General features: G+C 39.6%; 1 protein-coding gene across 6 annotated transcripts in view; it reads right to left on the bottom strand.

Moving 5' to 3' along the window:
* Positions 1–22: 22 nt before the first annotated feature.
* Positions 23–23,974, bottom strand: part of LOC125453192 (synaptotagmin-like protein 2) — a 142,191-nt gene continuing 118,239 nt past the window's right edge. For 2 of the 6 annotated variants that reach the window (XM_048532424.2, XM_048532425.2), the window contains 6 exons: positions 22,827–22,929; positions 17,867–18,028; positions 14,865–14,940; positions 14,692–14,782; positions 3,817–4,022; positions 23–425 (listed from right to left, as the gene is read on the bottom strand). In XM_048532424.2, coding sequence (XP_048388381.1) covers positions 277–425; positions 3,817–4,022; positions 14,692–14,782; positions 14,865–14,940; positions 17,867–18,028; positions 22,827–22,929 — 787 coding nt within the window. In that variant the 3' untranslated portion in view covers positions 23–276. The remainder of the gene's footprint in view (positions 426–3,816; positions 4,023–14,691; positions 14,783–14,864; positions 14,941–17,866; positions 18,029–22,826; positions 22,930–23,974) is intronic. The other 4 variants (XM_048532426.2, XM_048532427.2, XM_048532429.2 and 1 more) reach the window with 2 other exon arrangements.

Below are 23,974 nucleotides of genomic sequence, written 5' to 3'. Positions count from 1 at the left end.
CCATTACAAACTGAATTATTATTTCTAACATTATATATACTTTTTAAACATTGCAGCATATAGCTTTGGCTTGTCCTTTAATAAACTTTAAATAAACTTATTTTTGTTCAGGTAAATCCATGTTATTTGCTTCTCAGCCTAGAACAAAGAATTGGTCACAACAGCAAAACTTTTAAAAAAAACTTTTGTTCCAGACAATCAGAACTAGTGTGCAGGCATTTTTTTTGGCATACCAATTTATAAAACAACTTTTTCCGGTTTTGTTAAATGTTCAGTTTAGGTTCCTGACATTTTGCTGAGCATCAACATTCTCAAAGGGAGCAAGTCCTCAACCCAAGTATTTGGATGGGTCATCATTCTATCCCATACAGATACTTCGTCTTCTGTAGAATCCATCCAGTCTACTGTCAATCCATAACTTTTACCTGTAACGTAAGAAGAATAGTCAAAGAGAATGTTTCAGACTTTGTTCACAAAGGCATCGTATTAATTACACCGCTAAAAATGTACACAAATGACTGCTGTCACAAGTACATGAGGTGATGATGTAGAACACTTCCATTGTTCTGCACATCAAGCACTTTGCACAAAATAAACAGATGCAAATGCCACTTGAGGGAGCAAATTGCAATTATAATAGTGGGCCATACTGAAATGTTGAGCAAAGAGCAGAAGAGAAAGGTGAGGTAACTTTTGAATAGACTGAACAACATGGAATGTCTACCCAGTCAAGTAATTGATCAATTAGCCACAATCACCTGCTAACAGATGTCACTGGATCAGTAATTCCCAAGGCAAATACCCTGGGAGGATGGATTCAAATCCCATCATGGCATTCTGTACAATTAAAATTAATCAATTCAGAAAAGAATTCAGAGATAGTGGGAACTGCCAATGCTGGAGAATCTGAGATAACAAGGTGTAGAACTGGAAAAACACAGTAGGAAAGCTGACGTTTCGGGTCTAGACCCTTCTTCAGAAAATTGAGTAAGGGTCTAGACCAGAAACGTCAGCTTTCCTGCTCCTCTGATGCTGCTTGGCCTGCTGTGTTCATCTAGCTCTATACCTTGTTATCTCAAATACTGGCCTTGCCCTGCCCACATTCCATGAAAAGGGAACCAAAAACAGAATTAAAATACAAAATTCAATGATCCCAGAACCAAAGGATCAGATCAAAGTTCTGCCACTCTGCCACATCCAGTTGTGAATAGTGATGGTCAATTAAATAGAAGGAACAAATTCCACAAACATCATCCAATGCAAATAACATGTGTAAAGTACTTGCACACATCTTTTCAAACAACAATGACTCAGCAAAACCCTCTTCACCAATGCTCAGTTTCAGTTCCACAAGGGTCATGTGGCTTTAGACATCATTAGCCTTAGTACAAGTATGAAAGAAATATGAAGTTGATTAGTTTAGTAGAAAAAAGAAACAAAACAGTATTACTCAAACAGAGAATGACTACAGAATCAGGAGGTACAGATGAATTTAGGTGTTCTGGTGCCAGTCCAGCATGCAACTAAGGCTACTAATTTTAAAAAAATAGTTCATGGGGTATGGGCAGCATCATCCGGGACAAAATATGTTGCCTATTTTAAGTCGCACTTAAGATGATGAGCTGCCATTTCGAACTACTGCTTTCCCTTTGGTCGGAGTACACTCACAAGGCTGTCCGGGAGGGAGTTTTGGGATTTTGATCCAGTGACAGTGAAGAAACTAACATATTTCCAAGTCAGGATGATGAGTAGCTTGAATGGGAATTTGCAGGTGGTGGTGTTCCCATGTATTTGCTGCCACTGTCCTTGCAGATGGAAGTGGTTGTTGACTTGCAAGGTGCAGTCTAAGCAGCCTTGGTGAATTCCTGCTGCTATCTTGTAAAATTTACACACTGCTGCTACTGAATGTCGGCAGTGGATAGAAAGAATGTTTGTGGATGTGGTACCAGTCAAGTGGGCTGCTTTGGATGGTGTCAAGCTTCTTGGGCACTGTTGGTCATCCAGGCAAGTTGGGAACATTCCATCACATTTCTGACTTGTGCCTTGTACATGGTGAACAGCCTATGGGGAATCAAGAGGCGAGTTACTCTCTGCCGGATTCCGTATTTCTGATGCTGAACAACTCTTGTAACCATAGTACTTAAATAGCTGGTCCAGTTCAGTTTCTGGTCAATTGTAATTGTCTGGATGTTGACATTGGGGTAATCAGTAATGGTGATCAATTGCACATCAGGGTTAATGGTTAGATTCTCTGTTGAAGAGGGTCATTAATGTCATACAAGCACCAGGCAACGTTACGTTCCAACCCGAGTGTCCAAACCTGGATAACTGGATTTTCTGCATTTGAGCACAGATTTCTTCAGGATCTGAGGAGTCACAAATGGCATGCTATCACTTATTATGAGAGAAAATGATCATAAAAGAATGTTATGCTTCACACATGCAGGTAAGTCACTCACTTGAATACTGCGTGCAATTTAGAGCTCCTGATTTTGAGGAAGGCTTTAAAACATTGGAGGTGGTTCAGAAGTTCACTAGATTGATACCGGAAAAGAAGGGCTATTTTACGAGAATAATTTGGACAGGTGGGCTTTTTTCCAGGGAGGTTTAGAAGAGTAAACAGTGATTTTATTAAAGTGTGAACAATCCTAAATAGTCTTGTCAAGGTGGACATGAAAAAGAAGGTTCCTCTTGCTGATCAGTCCTGAACTAAAGGACACTTAAAATTATACTCAACCTTTCAGTATAGAGAGGAGGAGTATTTTGTTCTTTTTGTGGCTGTGTGACTTTAGAATGCATTGCCTCAGGAGGCAGTGAAGACAGCTTCTTTGAATACTTTTAAGAGATGGATAGTTTATGGTTATGCAGGCGATTCAAATGTTACTAAATGTAGATGGGAAACAAATTTATTGAAAGACACAGCAGGCTCAAGAGACTTCTACTTCTTTATCATACATTTGTACGTTCATATGTACCAGAGATTAAATATGGACAATCAACTGAATCCTCCACAACAGTTTTGCTTGTCTTGAAGTCACATACATAGATCATAGAATCTCTACAGTGTGGAAACATGCCCTTTGGCCCAACAAGTCCACCCCAACTCACCCCCATATACCCCCCCTAATTTACAAATCCCTGAACACTGCAGGCAATTTAGCATGACCAATCCACCTAACCTGTACACCTTTGGACTGTGGGAGGAAACCAGAGCACCCAGAGGAAACCCACGCAGACACGGGGAGAATGTGCAAACTCCACACAGACAGTCGCCCGAGGGTGGAATTGAACCCGGGTCCCTGGCACTGTGAGGCAGCAGTTCTAACCACTGTGCCACCGTGCCACCCAATGAATTCTCTAGGTTAAAAAGGGTCACCATCAGGTAAACTAAGCAAATGTATTTGCACAGGTTGGGATTAAAAATTGAGAAACAGGTCCTTTAAGGGTCAAAACCACTGCTGTCATGGGGACAAATGAAAGAGTTTTATTCTATACAAAAGACTCACAGTGAAGTTCTGTTTGAACTGGCTTAGATATATTATGCTAATTGTACAATACCAATGAACAATCAATTTCAAATTGGAGATTGTGTAGTCACCTGACAGGATTGCAATCTAATTTTGATTGCATTAAGACAGCAGTCAATGTTTAAAAAGAAATTACAAACTGCAATTTCTGACTTGTAGAACTATTTCAAAAGTTCTCTTGGTCAAAAGTATGAAATTCACATCAGCAGTAGTTACCAAACAGCTACAGTGGGCTACAGTGAATTTTAAATCTGTACTAATTTCAGCACCATGTTTCAGAGGCCGTTACCTGTGCCAAGACCAATTCTCAGTCCTCCAAGAAAATGATTAATCAGTTTGTCACGGTCCCAGACGGAAAGCTCAACACATGCATCCTTAAGATCTTCAGTGTTGAAACCATCATAAACCATGGTGTGATTGAATACAGGATTTCTACTGTTCTTCACAACCCGAGTCTTCTGACGACTTTTTCTGCTCGTGTCTGGAAGAATAAAGCTTGCAGGGAAAAAGAGAAACATAATTATAGTACTCTCAAAAGTTTCTCTGATCTCAAAACCTACCTTCACCGTGAAGAAAAGTCTTGATTTTTGACACATGCATGCACCAGAACACTAATAAAAACTTGATCTTTCTTCTACAATTGGATGACTACGTTAAACAGTTAAGTACCTACTCATATGACTCAGAAGCAAGATTTTGCTGCTAAATGATGAAAATCGTCAAACATATACTATTTTAACTTTTATGTTAAGCCAAAAATTGGAGAACTAGGCACATTTAGAACATTCCTGTAGTGGAAACAGGGTTATTCATATTTTCGATTATTCACAAATGTTGCTGAAAATAAGTTCTACAACATAACAGGATGCTATACTTTGTTTCAGTTGACAGTCCTCTTGTTGGCAAATTATGCCTGCATTGCATAACTGATATGCAAATTTATTAATGTGATCAGAGATGATGGGAACTGCAGATGCTGGAGAATCCAAGATAACAAAGTGTGAAGGTGGATGAACACAGCAGGCCAAGCAGCATCTCAAGAGCACAAAAGCTGACTTTTCGGGCCTAGACCCTTCATCAGAGAGGGTCTGATGAAGGGTCTGGGCCCAAAATGTCAGCTTTTGTGCTCCTGAGATGCTGCTTGGCCTGCTGTGTTCATCCAGCTTCACACTTTGTTATCTTGCAAATTTATTAATTCAGTTTTCAATCACTACAGGATCTTGTACAGACCTGAGAATGTTTAATCAACCTGCCTTTGCATTCAAACTATAATATCACGAAGTATGTGCGAAAAAGACTGGGATAGGAAAACAACATCCGACAAATCATGTAACATGTGGCTAGAATGGCAGGTTTAGAAAGAATTTTAGGTAGATGTAGCAGATAGAAAATTCAAATGTGTAGGTTATAAGACTGAAGACTCTGTCACAATCATAGCATGGATCATGTCATGGGGAAGTCAGAAACTGATCACTGTTCTGAGCAGACAACGCAAACCGGGCAGAACTTTCCCTATTTCAGTACAAGCATTTTAAGAAGTGTCACTCATCGCACCCGGATCCCCATGGCTTAGAGTACCTATTCTCATGTAATCTTCTGCTTTACAACTGATTAATTAGACAAGGCGGCTCTTTACATCTCTGATGAAATTGCATTGCATTTGCCAAGGAAGTTCTAGCCATTACTAGGACCTTGTTACATTCACTACACAGACATCACATTTAAAGCCCAGCTGCACACTCCTTCAGGTGCTGCAAGCCAGAAACTGCCTCTCTCGTTACAGTGCTCCACAATTATTCTCAAATACAACACAAAGGAAAGATCACACCCCATTTCCAGCAAAGGGATTTGGAGGTGGCAGCCCAATCTCCTCGATGCTACCTAAAACTCACACAGACACTCCATCATTATGACTGCCACTGCACACACATCTCATCTAGGTTGATGGACTACTATCTCCCTGTTGGACATATCCTGTTCACTCAACTACTACTTTCATCAGTATCATCTTGCCAAACTGCTAACCCTTCTTGTCCTCTGTATTTCCTACTCATGCTTTGGGAGACCTCAACTTCTCCGGTTTCTGCACCTGCATCACCAATAGCCGTTGTTCCATCCATGTCCATCAGTCTCAATCCTTCACTTTATTGCATTGCAGGAAAACTGGACCAGACCTCAGTCTGATCCTACTTGTAATTTTTGGCCTAGTTGGTCTTGATTGCAGAACTGATCGTGGCTCAATGAACAGGCTACAAGGGCACAGATCCCTGGACTCAAAGTACTAAGCACCTAGCTGACTGTGGCCAACCTGCTGTAGTATAATCAGATAAGGGTTTTTTGACTGACTGTGGTGTAACCCCAACTGACCCTACCAAGAACCACTCGTCTTTGACTTTCAAACTGGCATTTGCTTGAAGCAAATGCAGTGTGCTTGCCATGAAAACTGTTGGTACATGTTACAGCTATGATGTTGATGTACCATGGTGTTGTACAACGAGACATCAACCCCTTGAAAATTGGACTTTCCCCACCTTGACAACCTGTCTGCCTCCTCCTCTCCATTAAAAACAATACAAGTCGCAGACACAGGAAACCTGTAACTGGGCACTGAAAACCTTGTGCACTTAAAACAATTGCAAGTCATTCAGAAAATGACAGCTTCCAAGTAAATGCAAAGTGTGTGTGGGTGTTCATAAAACAAGCTAAAAGCAGAAGATGCATCCTGTGTAGATGCACAGATTTTCTGTGTCGCTGCATTCAAATTACTTTGGGATACTGATGATTTACATGCTGCCAATTCCAAACTCCAATCTTAAAAGGCTAAAGTGGTGTGAGAATTGAGCCAAAGGCTGGTGTGGTAATGGGCTGAGGCTCTTTTTATTTATATTCTTTCAGAGAATGTGAATGTCACTTGTGGGTTGGTACTTATTGCATATCCTTACTTGACCTTGAGAAATTGGTAATGAACTGCCACAGTCCATCTTACATAGGTAGAACCAGAGTGCTGATAGGGTGGAGGTTCCAGGATTTTGATTCAGCAACAGTAAAGGAACAGTGACACCATAACGGAAAGACAATATACTTCCAAGTCAGGACAGTCAGTGAAAAACAAAATCAAAACATTGTTGGTGCTGGTAATCTGATTTAAAATAAAAGTGCTGGAGAAACTCAGTATGTCTTCTTCAGAAGTGAAAGGTCCCGACCCGCAATGCCGACTTTCCTACTTAGTGCTCCTCCAGCTCCAGACTGTATCGACTCTGACTCAAACAGCTGCAGCTCTTGCCGTCACTCAGCATGTGTTGCTGTATTTGAACACTTGTTGCTTTAATACCTGAGTTGTAAATGGTCTTTAATATTATGCAACCATCAGCAAACACCCCCACCTCTGACCTTACATTGGAGGGAAGATCATTGACAAAGCACCTGAAGATGGTTGGGCCTAGGACACTCCCCGATCAATTTCTGAAGAAATGCTCTTAGAACTGAAATGACTGGCTTCTAGCAAACATAACCATCTTCTATTTGGCCAGGTATGACCTAACCAGTGGAAAGTTTCCTCCCAAATCCCACTGAGTCCAGTTTTGCACAGGCTTTTTGATACAACACTCAGCAAAGTATAACCTGATGGAAATTGCAAACAATCTCACCTCACCTCTGGAGTTCATTTTTGTCCATTTTTTAACCTAGGCTGAAATAAGGTCAGGAGTTGTGTGCATCAGGTTATTACTATGCACATGCTACTTGATAACACTGTTGATGATTCCTTCCCTTATTTTACAGATGATCAAGTGGACTAATAAGGAAATGTTGGCCAGATTGAATAAAAAAGAAAATCAATTATCTGCAGGTTGTGGGCATCATTGGCTGGGTCAACATTCATTGCTTGTCCTTGTCTGGCCTTTAGAAACTGGCGTCTATGGGTCAAACCCGGGCAATACTGCACACTGCTGGTAGGTGCCAGGGTTGAAGCGGGATTGGTACAGCTTTGAAGCACAAATTTTCAGTGCTATTGTCAGAATATCGTCACGGCCCATAGGTTTTGCAATAGCCAGTGCTTTCAGCTGTTTCTTGATATCACAGAGTGAATTGAATTGGCTAAAGACTAGCACCTATAATGCTGGTTGCATCCAGGTGAGGCCAAGATGGATCATCAACTTGACACTTCTGGATAAAAAGTTGTTACTATTACTTAAGCCTTAACTTTCAGACTGATATACTAGGTCAATCATTAAGTATAGGGATATTTCAGGAGCATCTTCCTCCAGTGACTAAACGTACCAAGACTGCAGAGCTTTGATCTGATCTGTTGGTTGCAGAATCATTTAACTTTGTCCATCACTTGCTTTATAAATTGTTTGGCATATAGGTAGCTCTGCGTTCTAGCTACACCAAGTTGACGTCTCACTTTTAGGTGTGTCTGGTGCTGCTCTTGGGATACCCTTTTGCACTCTCCATTGAACAAAGGTTGATCCTATCCTGATGTTATGGTAGAGTGGGGCTATGAGACTGTAGATAGTGTTTGGCTACAATTCTTCTACTTCTGTTGGCCCACAGCGCCTTTTTATTTGTTATATACTTCAAAATCTATCCTATTTAATACAGTGGTAGTACCACATCCCTGGGGATTATCCTCAACGTGGAGTCAGTACTTGGTCTGCACAAGAACTGTGCAGTGGACATTCTGTCATCAACTGATGCATCTGCAACAGGCAGATCGGTAAGGATACCGTCAAGTATGTTTTCCACTCTTGTTGGTTCCTTCACCACCCACAGTGAACCCAGTTAGCTGCTATATTCTTAGGACTGGACCAGCTCAATAAATAATGAAGCTGCGAAGCCACTCTTGATGATAGCTGTTAAAGTTCCCAGAGTACGTTTTGTGCCCATTGTCTCCTTCATGCTTTCTCCAAGTGCTGTTTGGCATGGAGGAGTTGTGATTCATCAGCTGAGGGGATGTGAGGGTAAGGTCTGCCCAACACCAACAAAACTGCAATTTGGACCATTAATTCCTTAAAAAGGGTTGGAAATAAAAAGTCTGGAGTTATGGGAGAGAAAAAAAAAAGAATAATGTAAAAGGGACTCATAGGTAAGAAAGCTTGACATGAAAAGAGAGGAAAAGATAAAGAGGGAACATTGGAAAAGCTAATGAAATTTTAAAAGCCTTAAACTTGAAAACAGAAACAGAAATTACTGAAGAAACTCACTAGATCTGGCAGCGTCTTTGTGGAGAGGAACAGAGTTAAGCTCAAAGCATTTACTTTGTTTCTCTCTCTCAGATGCTGCCAGGCCTGCCAAATCCAGCATTATCTGAATTTGTTTCAAATTTTCAGCATCTGTAATATTTGGCTTTTATTTGAATTCCAGAGAGATAGGAAACTTAGATAGCATGAGCTTTCCAAAGAAAAAAATCTACAGTAAAGGAGGAACAAGGAGGTAATGGTTCAGAAGGATAATACTGATCCTAACGAGGGATTTGATGTAACAAACAGTTTATATTGACCGCCTAAATTTAATGTTCATGGAATCAAAGCATATTTCATCTTATTTGTCAAAGGTAGCTTGGGCAAATGAAGCAGCCACAAGACATTTGATACTTAATGTTAGAGCATTTTGACAGATCAGCTCTGACAATGCACATTGGTTTGGCAGAAGAATGGTCTGCAGAGTATGAAATGGCCAAAAAGATAAGTCAATGTTTGTGAGCTTGTGTCTGAAGCTTCTCAGTTTAAATCTTAGGTAACAAGAAAGGAACCTAAACAGACATTTGGAAAACTTACATGGGAGAAATAAATGCTGCAAGATCAGTTGTTTACAAAACAAAAGCAGGAGAAAAATTGTGGAATGCATTGAAATTGTGATCATGGAAAAGTTCAGAAATAGCATTCCTGCACACTTGAAAAAACAACTTGGATGAGTCTTGAGTAATCCAGATCAGAGAATCAGCAATTCTGGCAGCTATGATATCTTAGGCAGACAATTACAATGGAGAGATGATCATATGAAAATCCAGAGGGCAACTGCAGGAATAGGAAATCTGCAGAAGGAAGAGCTTACGGCTTTAAGAGAACAGACAAAAAGACACTAAAAGAAAGGGAGGTCAAAAACTAGAATTTAAAAAGTGATATAAAAATGAAAATGCTTTATGAAAAGGATGGACATACAGAAGCCAACTGCTGGAAGCTAAATGGGAGACACATTAACTGGTAGAAGTAGGAATATCCAATTAATCTTCAGAAATGGACCATGAGGAAAAGAAGTGTTAGAATGGACAAAAAGATTGTGTTTCCTTTGAATGTACTGAGAAGACAGAAATGGCTCAGGACAGTCATCAAAATTCTTTTTCTAATGCTGACAAGGAAAATCAAATGGCTTGAGGTTCTGGATATTTTCTCAAAGATCTTCAAATTGAGGTAAATCAGCAAAGATATTGAGAAACTGGACAAAATCAGTAACTGATGCTGGCTGATGATACCAGAGAGGTTAATGAAGGAGAAAATATTAATTGGACACAAGTATAGAGGTTAGAAACCAGTCTCAATATACAGAATTAGATTAAAAACAGACTTGATAGAGGAAAACTTTGTAGCAAGTGTAGTGAAACTAATACCGGTTTTGGAACCCTTGAAGGTTTAAGAACATTAGCCTCACAAAAGGGTGGAGGAACAACAGCTGGAGTTAAAGGAAACTGAAATATTATAAGAGAGACAGCTTGGATTGCTCCCTAACAGAAACTTAGAAATTTAGTCATTGGATAAAATGTTTGAAAAATTTACTAAACAAGGATGAGGTAAAAAGGATAACGTAATGAAAATGAAGCTGATGTGTTTAGGCCATCTTCTGTAATGGAAATGCAACAAACAGATTTAGAATTTTGAGAGTTAGACCAAACAGCCTATTCAGAAATTGAAAAAAATAAATCAAAACCGGAACGTTCTTATTTGAAAGACAAATAAGACAAATTTCCTCAAGAGGAAATGGAGACCACTTCAAAGTCAGAGTCACTAAGTAACGAGCAGCGGTTCTTCAGGTGGTAGTTCCATTTGAGCACTATAGCGAAAATTTTGAGTTGTACACAAAATTCCAATGACCGGTCAATTAAATACTAGGAAAACAAACTAAAATATTAAACATTTTTATTGGCCAGAATTACATAAAGCTCTGGTCAAATTTTGCCAGACATGCCGTATATGTCAGGCAGCTTGGAACACTCAACCGTCAAATAAACGGCACTTTAGTTCCAATACTATTGACTGGCCTTTTGCTGGAGTTTTAATAGATTGTGTGGAATCCCAACCTAAAACAAGGAATGGTAATCAGTATCTTTTAATGACAATGGATATTTCCAAACGGTTTCCTGAAATAGTCACTTTAGGAAAAATTGCTGCACAAGTAGAAGGGGGAAGTTAGATTAATAAATTTACAACACATTATCTACCCAAGAGAATAACATTTGAACTTCTAATGTGATTCCCGTTGCAAATTTTCAAAGAAATGAGGTGTCCTGATGAGGAGTGTAAAATCTGAAATGTCAACTTTCCTGTTCTTCCGATGCTGCCTGACCTGCTGTGTTCCTCCAGCTCTAAACTGTACTGACTGTGACTCCAGCATCTGCAGTTGTTGCTATCTCCACCTTCAAAGAAATGACAACTAGCTTGGGAAAAAAAACAAAGTATATTTTCTGCTTAGGGCCCACAGTCTTGAGGTAGACTAGAAAAATGGCATCAAACTTTGAAGACCATGATGACAGCTGATCATCAAAAATGTTGTAATAACTAGGATAAGAGATTCATTTGTTACTGTTTGCAATTGAGGGCACTCAATGTCCCTACAGGATTTAGTTCCTTTGAACTAACATACAGATTCTGGTGAGGGAATTACTTAAAACAGTGAATGAAAAAATATGATAAACCAAAACTCAGGGACAATGCTTCCAGCTCATGATTCTAATTTCAGAAAAAATTGGACCAAGGCATGCGCAGCTGGCTACAATGCATTTGAAGGGTGCTCAACAAACAAAGAAAACTAGGGGAGATAAAAAGGACGATGTTCAAAATTTCATTGCTGGAAAAGATACAAGTATTGTTATCTGTTTCTGGGAAACCAGTAAAAACAAGACTCATTTGACCTTGGCCAAAAAGAAATCCAATGATGTAAACCATGTATTGAGTACTTCAGACTGGATAAACAAATCAGCAAATGTGTTACGTTAAAATGTGAAAGAGGCATAATGACTGGGATGAGTATTAGGAGAATGAGCTTATTTACAGTAGTGAAAGAAGTAGGGAGTGAAATAGAAATATCAGAGCAGTTGGGGAGTGAATCAGAAATTAAAAATCAAAAATGACTTACAAGCAGACAGAATAACATGGAGACACTTAAAACAATGGGTAGGTAGCATCACGTCTTATCTTCCAAAAAAAACTAACAAAGTGACTTAAAAAGCCTATTTCAGAATCATAAATTATTTGTTTGGACAGGCCAGAAACAGTTTTGTCTGTTTATGGTGTTAATGAAGGGGATGCATTACCTATGATGTACAGAGCGATCTTGGGGTTCAAGTCCGTAAATCCCCGAAAATGGCCATGCAAGTAGTTAGGGTGAGGAAAGGAGGCACGTGGCAAGCTTGCCTTTATTGGTTGGGGAATTGATTACAAGAGTCAGGATGTCACACTGCAGCTTTGTAAGACTTTGGTTAAGTCACACTTAAGAGTATTGCATTCAATTCTCGTCACCACATTACAGGATGGACATGGAGACTTTGGAGAGGGTACAGAAGAAGCTTCCCAAATAGTGCCTGGATTAGAGGCTATAACCTATAAAAGAGAGGCTAGAAAAACTCAATTTTTGTCTTCCTCTGAAGCGGTGGACACTAAGAGGATACATGATAAAATCTATAAAATTGCAAGAGGCATAGATAGGGTTGACAGTCAGAATCATCTTCCCAGAGTTCAAATGTCTAATACTAGGGGGCATGCAATTTTTTTTTGGTGGAGGAGGGGGAAGAGGGAAGAGTTCAAAGGTGATGTGAGTGCTAGAAGTCTGGTGGAGGCAGTTATTATAGGGATGTTTAAGGGACTTTTACAAAAGCTCATGAATAAGTAAGTAATGGAAGGATATGGACCAAGGACAGACAGAAGGGATTAGTTTAATTTTGCGCCACACTCGGAACATCATAAGCCAAAGGGCCCATTCCTGTGCTGTACTGTTTGATGTTCTATAAAACATCCATATAAACTCAATCCAGAGAGATCAGCTCAAGTGAGATTAACCTCATGATGGACAATGACATTATTGAAATGACTCGTGGTCATTGAAGCTCACTAATCTCAATGATTTGAAACCAGATAGTTTTCTATTTTGTATTGTCAATAAATCAAAGTGGTAACAAAAACTGACTTACATCCTCTTCCTGAGATTGACGACTGCATTGAAAAAATTGAAAGTCTGTGATTTGTCACCATAATCAAGTTGCTAACAAGAATTTTATGTTCTGTTGCTGACTAAATTACAGAAATATAGTTTTGTGTTGCAACTCCAGGAGAGATTTTATCAATGCAGTCACGCCATTTGAGATGTAAAATGCAGCAGCATCATTCCAGTGATCAACCAAAAAATTAATTGAAGGACTATGTAATTGCATGGCTTACATCAACACCTTTTTTAGTTGAAAGTTGAAGAATATTTACATCACACAACTGAACAGTTCGATCAGCTATAAAAAGCCAAATTGATTAGATACGTGGCTGAAAGTGAATTTGCCTATGGAAAAGTGACTTATTGGGCTGTCAGGCAAGGTAAGTAGGAAGTGAACACAAAGGCTATTTTGGACATTCCTACGCTTAGAACAAAATGTGAAGTTTTGAGAGATGTCGGACTGAGTAGATTTTATCACAAGTTTGTTCTTAACTTCACAATGTCCTTGCTCCTTCAACAAATTTAGGCAGAAAATTAGAATGGATGCATGAATGTCAAAATGCCTTTGAATACTAGAAATCTGTTCTGGCAACTGCAACAATTTTAGTTGGCCAAATTAGGAGAAGCAACTCAAACCATCTGCTGATGCTGGTGACAGTGACATCAGCATGGGACTATTTCACTGCAAAAACAGATGGGAATTGAATAACCTGTCAGTTATTTTTCTAAGAAATTCATTGCCTGTCAACAAAAATGTTCAACAATTGAGAAGGAGACAGCAATTTTTGTATTAGTTCTATTTCATTTTGAAACTTAAATCACTAACAATGTAGAAGAAACTATCAATTATACAATTCATGATAAATTGATTTTCTTGGAAACATTTTAAGACAATAACTTAGATTGTTTTGGTGGAGATTAACTATCCAACCAATAATTTGAAAATTATTCATGTACCTGGAAAAGCAAGGACTATAGCAGTCTCTTTATCGAGAACAGATGTGAAGGACATGGCATGCTGTACTCCCCATGCATTTATGTTAAATAACAGTTGCTGTACATTTGTTGTATGTTTAATTTCAATATGTTACTGCTGTTAATGTTATACAAATGTAGTTAAGATCATTTTTAGTTGGGGTAATAAACTGCCTCGTAAAAAATACATTTCCATTCTTCTCTGGGGGAAGATGTGACTGAAGGCTTACAATTTAGAATTGTTTCAGTATCATTTATTTTGGAGTTTGAAAGGGAGGGAGGGAGGGAAAAGGAAGGCAAGGAGGAGGCAGGCAAAAGGGAGGCATAAAGGAGAACACAGTGAGAGAATCATCAAGAAAAAGGTTATCAGACACTCTAATGGGAATTTGAAGAAACTGTTCAGCCAAACCCACAGATATGATAGAGAAAGGAACTCTTTGGTATTTGAGTACCGAGAAGTGATGATGTGGGAGAAGTAGATGAGGTTGTATTTTATCACTTATTCCAAAATATTTCAAGTTGTCTGAAATGTAACTAATTTGGTTTATTCAGTTTTATTTTTTTTTGTATAATTAACTTGTTTACTGTTAAAATCAAGCCTTTGCATTGTATGTTTGCGTTTCGGCAAAAGACCACAGCAATGAATAATAAAAAATATTATGGTTAAGCTGGATTTCAGTCTGAGATGTAACCTGTGTTCAATAGTAACATCAGCTGAGATCTATGGAAATACACATCAAGTTCAATAAGCATATTAATAAAGTAATCTTTTTACCATTTAACAAATGGATCCAAACGACTTGGCCTAATCTGGGGTAAATTAGTGGCTTCTTTCACCCAAATTTGAACTTCTCCTGTTTTTCTTCCTGTGTGCAGAATCATCAATTACTATGTTGATAAAATGTGAAAAACTAAAACTTATTACAAAGAAAATAAAGGAGAAAATACCTTTGTATCCATGAGGAATGTATCGGAAAGCCACTTTTAAGCTGCCTCTATCACCCGTTCTGTCAACTGAAATTGTCTGCAACGGTCATGACCAAGAAACATCATTTAATCTACATTTTGTTGGTAATATTTTGCCATGATATATCAAAAGTTATTTTTAAATGTACAGGTATGTAATTCATTAAAACTAATAATAAATGCAAATACAGTTTACCAAAAAGGTGTCATGCTCTGCCCTAATGCAATCAAGCCCTCTCCTAAGTTTCTTTCAGTCATCCTTGAACAACGTATAGGCTCCTTCTCATACTTGGATCTTAAGAATTTGCTGAACAGTAATATTAATTTTCAGCCAGCCTTCACTTTCATATGGTACCATTGACTTTTCAATTTCTGGCCTTCTCCAACTACACTGCTGTTGACCATATCTACCCATTTTGATGATGTCTTTCCTTTCCTTGTCTCAAAAATATCAAGGCTCTAATTGTGCTCATCTTTTCTAAGTCATCTTTGAGCATCCACAATAATGTTCTTATTACCAATCATGTCATATCTTGTCCGCTTTTAGACCTTTGTTTCCCCTAATCCTATTTGCCCTTTCATGTAATTGCAGCAAATGCATAGGGAAGGGATATATTTAATGTGTCTATCTTCATGGTCATGGGCAAAGAAAAGCTTGAGATTGACCACAAAGTTGAAATCTTTAGGGAAGACCTCAAAACATTTTCTACAACTGAAGCAAATAGAGTTCAGGGTTGTCAACAAAACTCATATTGGACTGCAGTCATAAGACCTGCAGAGTTTCTCCAGCATTTTCTTGTTATTTCAGATTTCTAGTGTATTTTTCTGCGGTATTTTTTTTTCATTTGTCCTAGGTTGTATTGGCCAGACTATTCAGTAGAAAGTCAAGGTAATTGTATGTACAAAGCATCAGTCAGGTGGGGTGTATCCCTTTGAATCCATCATAAGCAACAACTTTGTCCTAGAGAAGGTATGGAGGCGGCATGTGGATAACTAACAGCCTAAATACACCAACTACAGAAAAAAGCTTTGTGCATTGGTTTTGCATTCACTGGGGAGGTACAGACTTAGAGGCTAATCAGATCTCTAATGTAAATAGCATCAATATCCTACAGATGGAGAGATAGTTTCAGCTGAAGTTATCACTTGAATTTTTTAAAAGCAGAGATTGATATTGAATAAACTGAAATTTAATTTTCTCAAGGAAAGTGACCAGTTTGTCAAAGTTATTCTGAACATGATAGGAAGGACCAAATCCTTGCAACTCTTCAAGAGCATATTACTACATAATTCTGGAAAGACATGAAAGTTCGGCTGAATGAAATGTAAATATTAGATAATAAGTGGGGTGGGGCCTCCATAGGATTTTTGGTCAGCATTTCAGGAACTGGAAACAGGAGCAGAATCTTTTAGACAGAGGTTCATCAACTGTCTGTTCTTCTCCCCTTCAAAGCAGTAGGTAACGGATGCAGGAAATGAAAGATGGAAGCAAGAATATCAGCATCTAGTAAAAATGGATCAAACGCATATTGAAATTATGGCCTTTTCTCATCCTGACTGCACAACGTAATAGCTGACTATTGCCTTGTCCCACATTATTGTTTAAGTCTCTTCCAATTAAAATGGCAATTTTCTTATATTTCACTTAATATAACGAATAGCACTCTCAACTCGAATGTGGCTTCTTCTCCATTGGTGAAAACCAAATGCATGTCAGATAAGCAATTGTAAAACACTATCAAAGATAATGGGAACTGCAGATGCTGGAGAATCCAAGATAATAAATTGTGAAGCTGGATGAACACAGCAGGCCAAGCAGCATCTCAGGAGCACAAAAGCTGATGTTTCGGGCCTAGACCCTTCATCAGAGATGGGGATGGGGTGAGGGTTCTGGAATAAATAGGAAGAGAGGGGGAGGCGGACCGAAGGTGGAGAGAAAAAGAAGATAGGTGGAGAGGAGAGTATAGGTGGGGAGGTAGGGAGGGGATAGGTTAGTCCAGGGAAGACCAGCCCAGTTCGTCCCCTCCCCCCACTGCATCCCAAAACCAGCCCAGCCTGTCTCTGACTCCCTAACCTGTTGTTATTCCTCTCACCCATCCCTTCCTCCCACCCCAAGCCGCACCTCCATTTCCTACCTACTAACCTCATCCCACCGCCTTGACCTGTCCGTCTTCCTTGGACTGACCTATCCCCTCCCTACCTCCCCACCTAAACTCTCTCCACCAATCTTCTTTACTCTCCATCTTCGGTCCGCTTCCCCCTCTCTCCCTGTTTATTCCAGAACACTCACCCCATCCCCCTCTCTGATGAAGGGTCTAGGCCCGAAACGTCAGCTTTTGTGCTCCTGAGATGCTGCTTGGCCTGCTGTGTTCATCCAGCTTCACACTTTATTATAAAACACTATCAATCTGCCCACAGTGTGACAACTATATTTTAGGCCTTCAAATCTGCTCTTAATACTTCCAAAGCGATCCTTCATGCACAGTATTTTAGTGCTCTGGCCTGATCATTCTACTTACAACGTAATATAGTATTCTACTGTTCTTTCACTTCAGGTGTGATGTCTCATTGAGTTGATCTTCTGGATTACTTCTAGTTTTTCCATTTTCTAGACTATGTTGCATCTTCGCTCTGACTTTTTTTCTCTCCTGAGTCCTATTGAAATGTTTGCTTATTTCAGTTTTCATTACTGATGATGAATATATACCTGAAATGTTCAGCCTTCCTTTCTATTCTCTTCAGAGTCTGACTTTCAAGCTGAGAAATTTAGCATGGAGTTAACAGTTCAAATTTCCAACAATTATTGTGTTTATAAAGGTTTGCTGTGGGTACACTTGCTATGATAACTAAAGGAGAAAAGAGAAAATTACATCAGCAATACTATAACCCATGTCATTACGGAGCAGCCCAAAATTCATGCTCCCTTCCCAGCAGATAAGATCAGAGTCGCAGTCTTTTCCTCTTTAATTTACACTGTTAATTACCCTTGGTTTCAGGTCATGCCAATCCATCTTCTTGTTGCTCCAATCCCAATTCTTTAACTCTATTTCCACTTCACCTAGAAAACTGTTGCGGCCAAATGTATCATTGTGCCAGACGGACAGGTTCAATGTTTGAGCCATCAGGGAGGGTTTTTCAATTTTATACTGCAAGATGAGAGGTGTAGAATATGCTTAAATCAGAGGTGAATAAAAAATGGCCATAATAACATAATTTTCCATGAAAGAGCATTCACAGACATTAGTCAGACACTTAATCATTCTACATTAAAAAGGTACACATTACAAATTGCTGCAAATTACATCACACTCACATCTAAAATTTGCAATTCTGAGGTCAAAATAAATCAAACTATAACATTTGAGGATGATGTTTAGGAAGTCAGAAAAACAAAAGTCACAGTAAATAAATAACAAATAGACAGTCACTATTTGAACATACACAGTTTTTACAAATAACAAGCAACAGACTCAAGTAGCCAATTTTTCTATTCTGAATCACAATTTTATACTGTTTTAATGACATATGGGGCAGGGTCAAGTCAAAATTCAGTCACTGTAACAGAAGAAAATCAAACAGTCCTACAGCTGTAGTATGCTGTAATACAAGAAAACCTATGCTACTGCCATCAAAAGATGAAAGCTTCAAACAGTGAAACAAGAATAATGAGAAGCTAAATTAGAAGGGAAAGGAAAGCACAACAAGATGCTCTGCTTTCATCCCAATGCAGGTATCATCATCTAGCAAGGTCAGTGATTTGGACATGAGTGGAAAACTGCATGGCACACGAAGTATAATGTGGAAAAATGTGAGGCAATCATCTGAATGGCTATACGTTCAGAGAAAGAAATGCGCAATGAGACCTGGGTTCTTGAAGGTAAGCTTGCTGGTGCTGGTGACAAAAGGTGACAAATGGTATGTTAGCTTTCATTGAGACAGGATTCAAATACAGGCATAGGGATGTCTTGCTGTAATTACATGGGGCCTTGGTGAAACCACACCTGCAGCACTGTGTTCAGCTTTGGTCTCATTATCTGAGGAAGGATGTTCTTGCAAAAGAGGGAGTTTACCACAAAGACTTGCTAGACTGCTTCCTGGAATAAAGGAACTGACAACTGAGGAAAGGTTGAATAGGTTAGAATTATATTTACTGAAGTTCAGAAGAATGGATGGAGTGGTATATCACAGAAACCTATAAAATTCTAATAGGCTTAAACAGGGTAGATGCAGGAAGGATATTCTCAAATGGTGGGGGAGACCAGAACCAGGCGTCACAGACTAAGAATACGGGGAAGTTCATTTAGGGCTGAGATTGGGAGAAAAGTCTTCACCCAGAGACCTGAAAAAGCAGTCGAGGCCAAAATGTTACATGATTTCAAGAAGGATTTTTATCCAATAGTCAGGGCCAAAGGATATGGGGGGAAAGGCAAAAACAGGTCAAGTTGGATGATTAGGCATGATCATAATTTATTTTCTTGGTTTCTATGGATCCTTGAAATCAAACAAATAGGAAATGTGATGATTCTGTGCTAATGTAGCACTGATTGGAAGAGAACTAGTTGTATATTTATGGGGAACAATAATCAGTCAGTTAAGCTTTATGACGCACAAGTTGGAATAAAACCTCCAACTAGAAACATTATCTTAGGTTTTAGAGAAGATTTGTAGCTCGGGTTGTGGAAGCTTGGCTCACTGAGCTGGTTCGTTGTTTTTCCGCAGATGTTTCATTACCCTGCTGGGTAACATCATCAGTGCACCATCTGATGGACAGCTGTGTTTTCCCGCCTATTGTTTAAACTTTGGAGTCCATTGGGCTGGATTACCTCACTTCTAGTTTTCCTTAACAGTGGAGTGTATATGAGGTCAAGTTCTACGTATTTGTTGATGGCTTTCTTCGTGGAGTACCAGGATTCTAGGAATTCCTGTGCTTGTCTCTGCTTTGCTTGTCCCAGGATCTTGGTGCTGTCCCAGTCAAATTGATGGTTCTCCTTATCCATGTGGATAGAGAGGAGTGGGTGTATTGGTCTTGTCTTTTAGTAGCCAATTAAAGTTTGTGTACCCTTGTTGTTAACAACACTAAGACCAGCAAGGTAATGAAACATATGTGGAAAAACAACGAAATAGCTCGGCAAGCCAACCAACCACAATAGAAATATGTATGCCTAGACTTTATTGAATCAACCTCTAACCTCTGATACCCATCATCTGCTACTCAATTTTTCTTTGCACTGCCACACAGCAGCAGGAACTGAGCCAATTATGTGAAAACAATACTGGGATCCTAGACCTTGGCATTTGTGCCAACAGCATTCCTGCTAATCCCCTCATGATCATAATGAATAAGCTTGATGGGCTACATAGTCTATGTTCATTTTTATTTCTGTGTTCTGTCACTTTTTCCCTTGATCACTTCTGCACAGCTAGGGCTATAATAACAGAACAATTCATCACAGGGACTAAACATAGACCACTTAGTTCCTGAATCTTTTTTCATGGCTAATTTGTACCTCAACTCAAATGTACCTGCCTTTGATAATAAAATGTGAGGCTGGACGAACACAGCAGGCCAAGCAGCATCTCAGGAGCACAAAAGCTGACGTTTCGGGCCTAGACCCATCAGAGAGGGGGATGGGGGGAGGGAACTGGAATAAATAGGGAGAGAGGGGGAGGCGGACCGAAGATGGAGAGTAAAGAAGATAGGTGGAGAGAGTGTAGGTGGGGAGGTAGGGAGGGGATAGGTCAGTCCAGGGAAGACGGACAGGTCAAGGAGGTGGGATGAGGTTAGTAGGTAGCGGGGGGTGCGGCTTGGGGTGGGAGGAAGGGATGGGTGAGAGGAAGAACCGCTTAGGGAGGCAGAGACAGGTTGGACTGGTTTTGGGATGCAGTGGGTGGGGGGGGAAGAGCTGGGTTGGTTGTGTGGTGCAGTGGGGGGAGGGGACGAACTGGGCTGGTTGAGGGATGCAGTAGGGGAAGGGGAGATTTTGAAACTGGTGAAGTCCACATTGATACCATATGGCTACAGGGTTCCCAGGCGGAATATGAGTTGCTGTTCCTGCAACCTTCGGGTGGCATCATTGTGGCAGTGCAGGAGGCCCATGATGGACATGTCATCAAGAGAATGGGAGGGGGAGTGGAAATGGTTTGCGACTGGGAGGTGCAGTTGTTTTTTGCGAACTGAGCCATTCTCTTGATGACATGTCCATCATGGGCCTCCTGCACTGCCACAATGATGCCACCCGAAGGTTGCAGGAACAGCAACTCATATTCCGCCTGGGAACCCTGCAGCCATATGGTATCAATGTGGACTTCACCAGTTTCAAAATCTCCCCTTCCCCTACTGCATCCCTCAACCAGCCCAGTTCGTCCCCTCCCCCCACTGCACCACACAACCAGCCCAGCTCTTCCCCCCCCACCCACTGCATCCCAAAACCAGTCCAGCCTGTCTCTGCCTCCCTAACCGGTTCTTCCTCTCACCCATCCCTTCTTCCCACCCCAAGCCGCACCCCCCGCTACCTACTAACCTCATCCCACCTCCTTGACCTGTCCGTCTTCCCTGGACTGACCTATCCCCTCCCTACCTCCCCACCTACACTCTCTCCACCTATCTTCTTTACTCTCCATCTTCGGTCCGCCTCCCCCTCTCTCCCTATTTATTCCAGTTCCCTCCCCCCATCCCCCTCTCTGATGAAGGGTCTAGGCCCGAAACGTCAGCTTTTGTGCTCCTGAGATGCTGCTTGGCCTGCTGTGTTCGTCCAGCCTCACATTTTATTATCTTGGAATCTCCAGCATCTGCAGTTCCCATTATCTCTGTACCTGCCTTTGTTCTATTTACCCTAATGATTTTACACAACCTTCAGAGTGAGCGTACGCCATGTTAAAATTAAGCTTTGTCAAAACCAAATTGCTTTCTAATTACACACTTGTTTACCCAAATTTAGTTTGAAGCTGGATTCACTTACCGGAGGGAATAATTTAAGAACATCAGAAGTAAGGAGAAGGTAGGCCACTTTGGCCTGCAAGCCTGCTCCACCAGTGAGTACGGCCAAATGTTCACATTGACTACCCTATCCCAATATCCCTTGATGCTGCTGATACCCACAAGTCTATCACCTTCAGTCATACATCAAATCAGCCTCGCAGCATCTATTTAGTCAAATCAATCAGGATTTTGATTCAATAATATTACCTCTCATTCTTCCATCCCTCGTGATTAGTATTATCCTATATTCAATCTCTCCTCCTTTTCAATTCGGGAATGAATCTCATCTAACAAAAAAAACTTTGTTGCAACCCTTGGAGGCAAGTAATTCTTCTTTGGGTGAGGAAACAAAACTTACACAGTTCCCCCAGAAGTGGTCGCACCAAAGCCCTGTATAGTTACAGTTTGACTTATCCTTTAAAACTCATGCTGAAATCCCTTTCTAATAAAGGCTAATGTGCCATTTATCTTCTTAATTGCTTGTTTGCACTTCCAGTTTTTCTAGATGTGTACACAAACCCATCACTTTATTATTTGAAGTACCTCAATATAATCACCACAACTTTCTGAATTCAAGGAAATACAAAGCCAGTGTATGAAAGCTGCCTTTTCATTTAACTTCAAGTCAAGACCAGAGGTTATTCTGACAAATCCGTACTATATCCCCACCAAGTTAAAGGTATCATAATGGTGCAGTTTCCATTTAGATGTTCTATCACTACTGTCAGATGGAATACTTGCATACAATTTTATGTAATAGAATTAATTAATGGAATTTAAATATTTGATTAACCTTTCAGGCTATTTAAGAAGTTACCATTAGAGGGCTATCCATCAATAAGATGGCTAAAGATAAATTTGTATTTCAAAATTTAATTTAGGTGCATTACTTGTTGACTTATTTTTAAAAAAAAATGTTTTGTCAAGTTACTAACACCACCGCTCAATAAGCAAGGAACACTTACCCTTAGTATTTCATTGTAGACTGGATTCAAATTTTTCTTTTTCACTGATGTTTTCCTTTTACCAGTTTTAATTTTATCTGGAAGTAGGTAACTTTTCACATATCTAAAAACAAGAGACTTATAACTAGATAAAATTGAGCTGATTTTGTGATCATTTCACTGCTGGAGGCTACAGTTTAATCTGGCCATTTTACTCACAATTATGATGATGAGAAACCATTCAGACAATCATAATTATAATTGACACATCCAAACATATCCCAAAGATCCCTCCATTTCATTATTTAATTATTTAAAAATTTCAGAATTTGGGTCTCTGGTTCTTGAATCTTTAATGTATATATTACAATATAGTCTGAAAAGTATGTTTAAATCTATTAAATGTATATTCCCTTCCCATTCAACATTTCTATCACATAGTCAATAAATTTAAATGTACGTCTGTCTCCAGTCAAATACTGAGGATCCAATGCCTCAGAGGGGAATCTTGTGATGCAGTGGTTGTGTTCCTGCCTCAGAGTCAGGAAGCCCAAGTTCAATTCCTATCTCCTCTACACAAGTATAATAACAGTGAAGAAGGGGAGGTCATGACCTGATGGAATTACCACTAGATTATTAATCCAGAGACCCAGGTAATATTTGGAACCCAGATTTGAATCCCATTGTGGTAAATAATGCAATCAAATTCAACAAGAATATCAATAAGGAAATTAAGAGTCCAAAACGGAAATTAATGTCAATTTTTCGGGAAAACCCAAAACATTTACTAACATGTCACTAATTTTCAATGCCACAGGAGGGGTTCTTACAGTGCAGTGGTAGCCTGGATTCAAGTCCCACCTGCTCCAAAAGGTTGGTCACGCAATGTCTGAAAACGTTGATTAAAATATCTTCAATGTTCGAGGATACCTGGCCTTGGTCAGTACAGCATCAGACTTTTTCATAGAAGTGGGTCTGAGACCCACCAAGTGTCTTCTAAGGCTAGTTAATCTTTACATTTAAGCTTAATATTTTAAGGCTTGTATTATATCCTGGTTATGAATTGAAACCAACTTCTATGACTACAGCATTTTTAGCTAGAAACTATTTAATATTGCTGGTAGCTTCAAAGAGGCAACTATTTACTACAAAATAACTTTAGCTGTTAT

Source organism: Stegostoma tigrinum, chromosome 6, assembly GCF_030684315.1.
Source record: "Stegostoma tigrinum isolate sSteTig4 chromosome 6, sSteTig4.hap1, whole genome shotgun sequence".
In the NCBI taxonomy this organism is placed as follows: Eukaryota; Metazoa; Chordata; class Chondrichthyes; order Orectolobiformes; family Stegostomatidae; genus Stegostoma; species Stegostoma tigrinum.
Note: the sequence above shows the minus strand (reverse complement) of the source record. Positions and strands in the feature narration are given on the sequence as shown.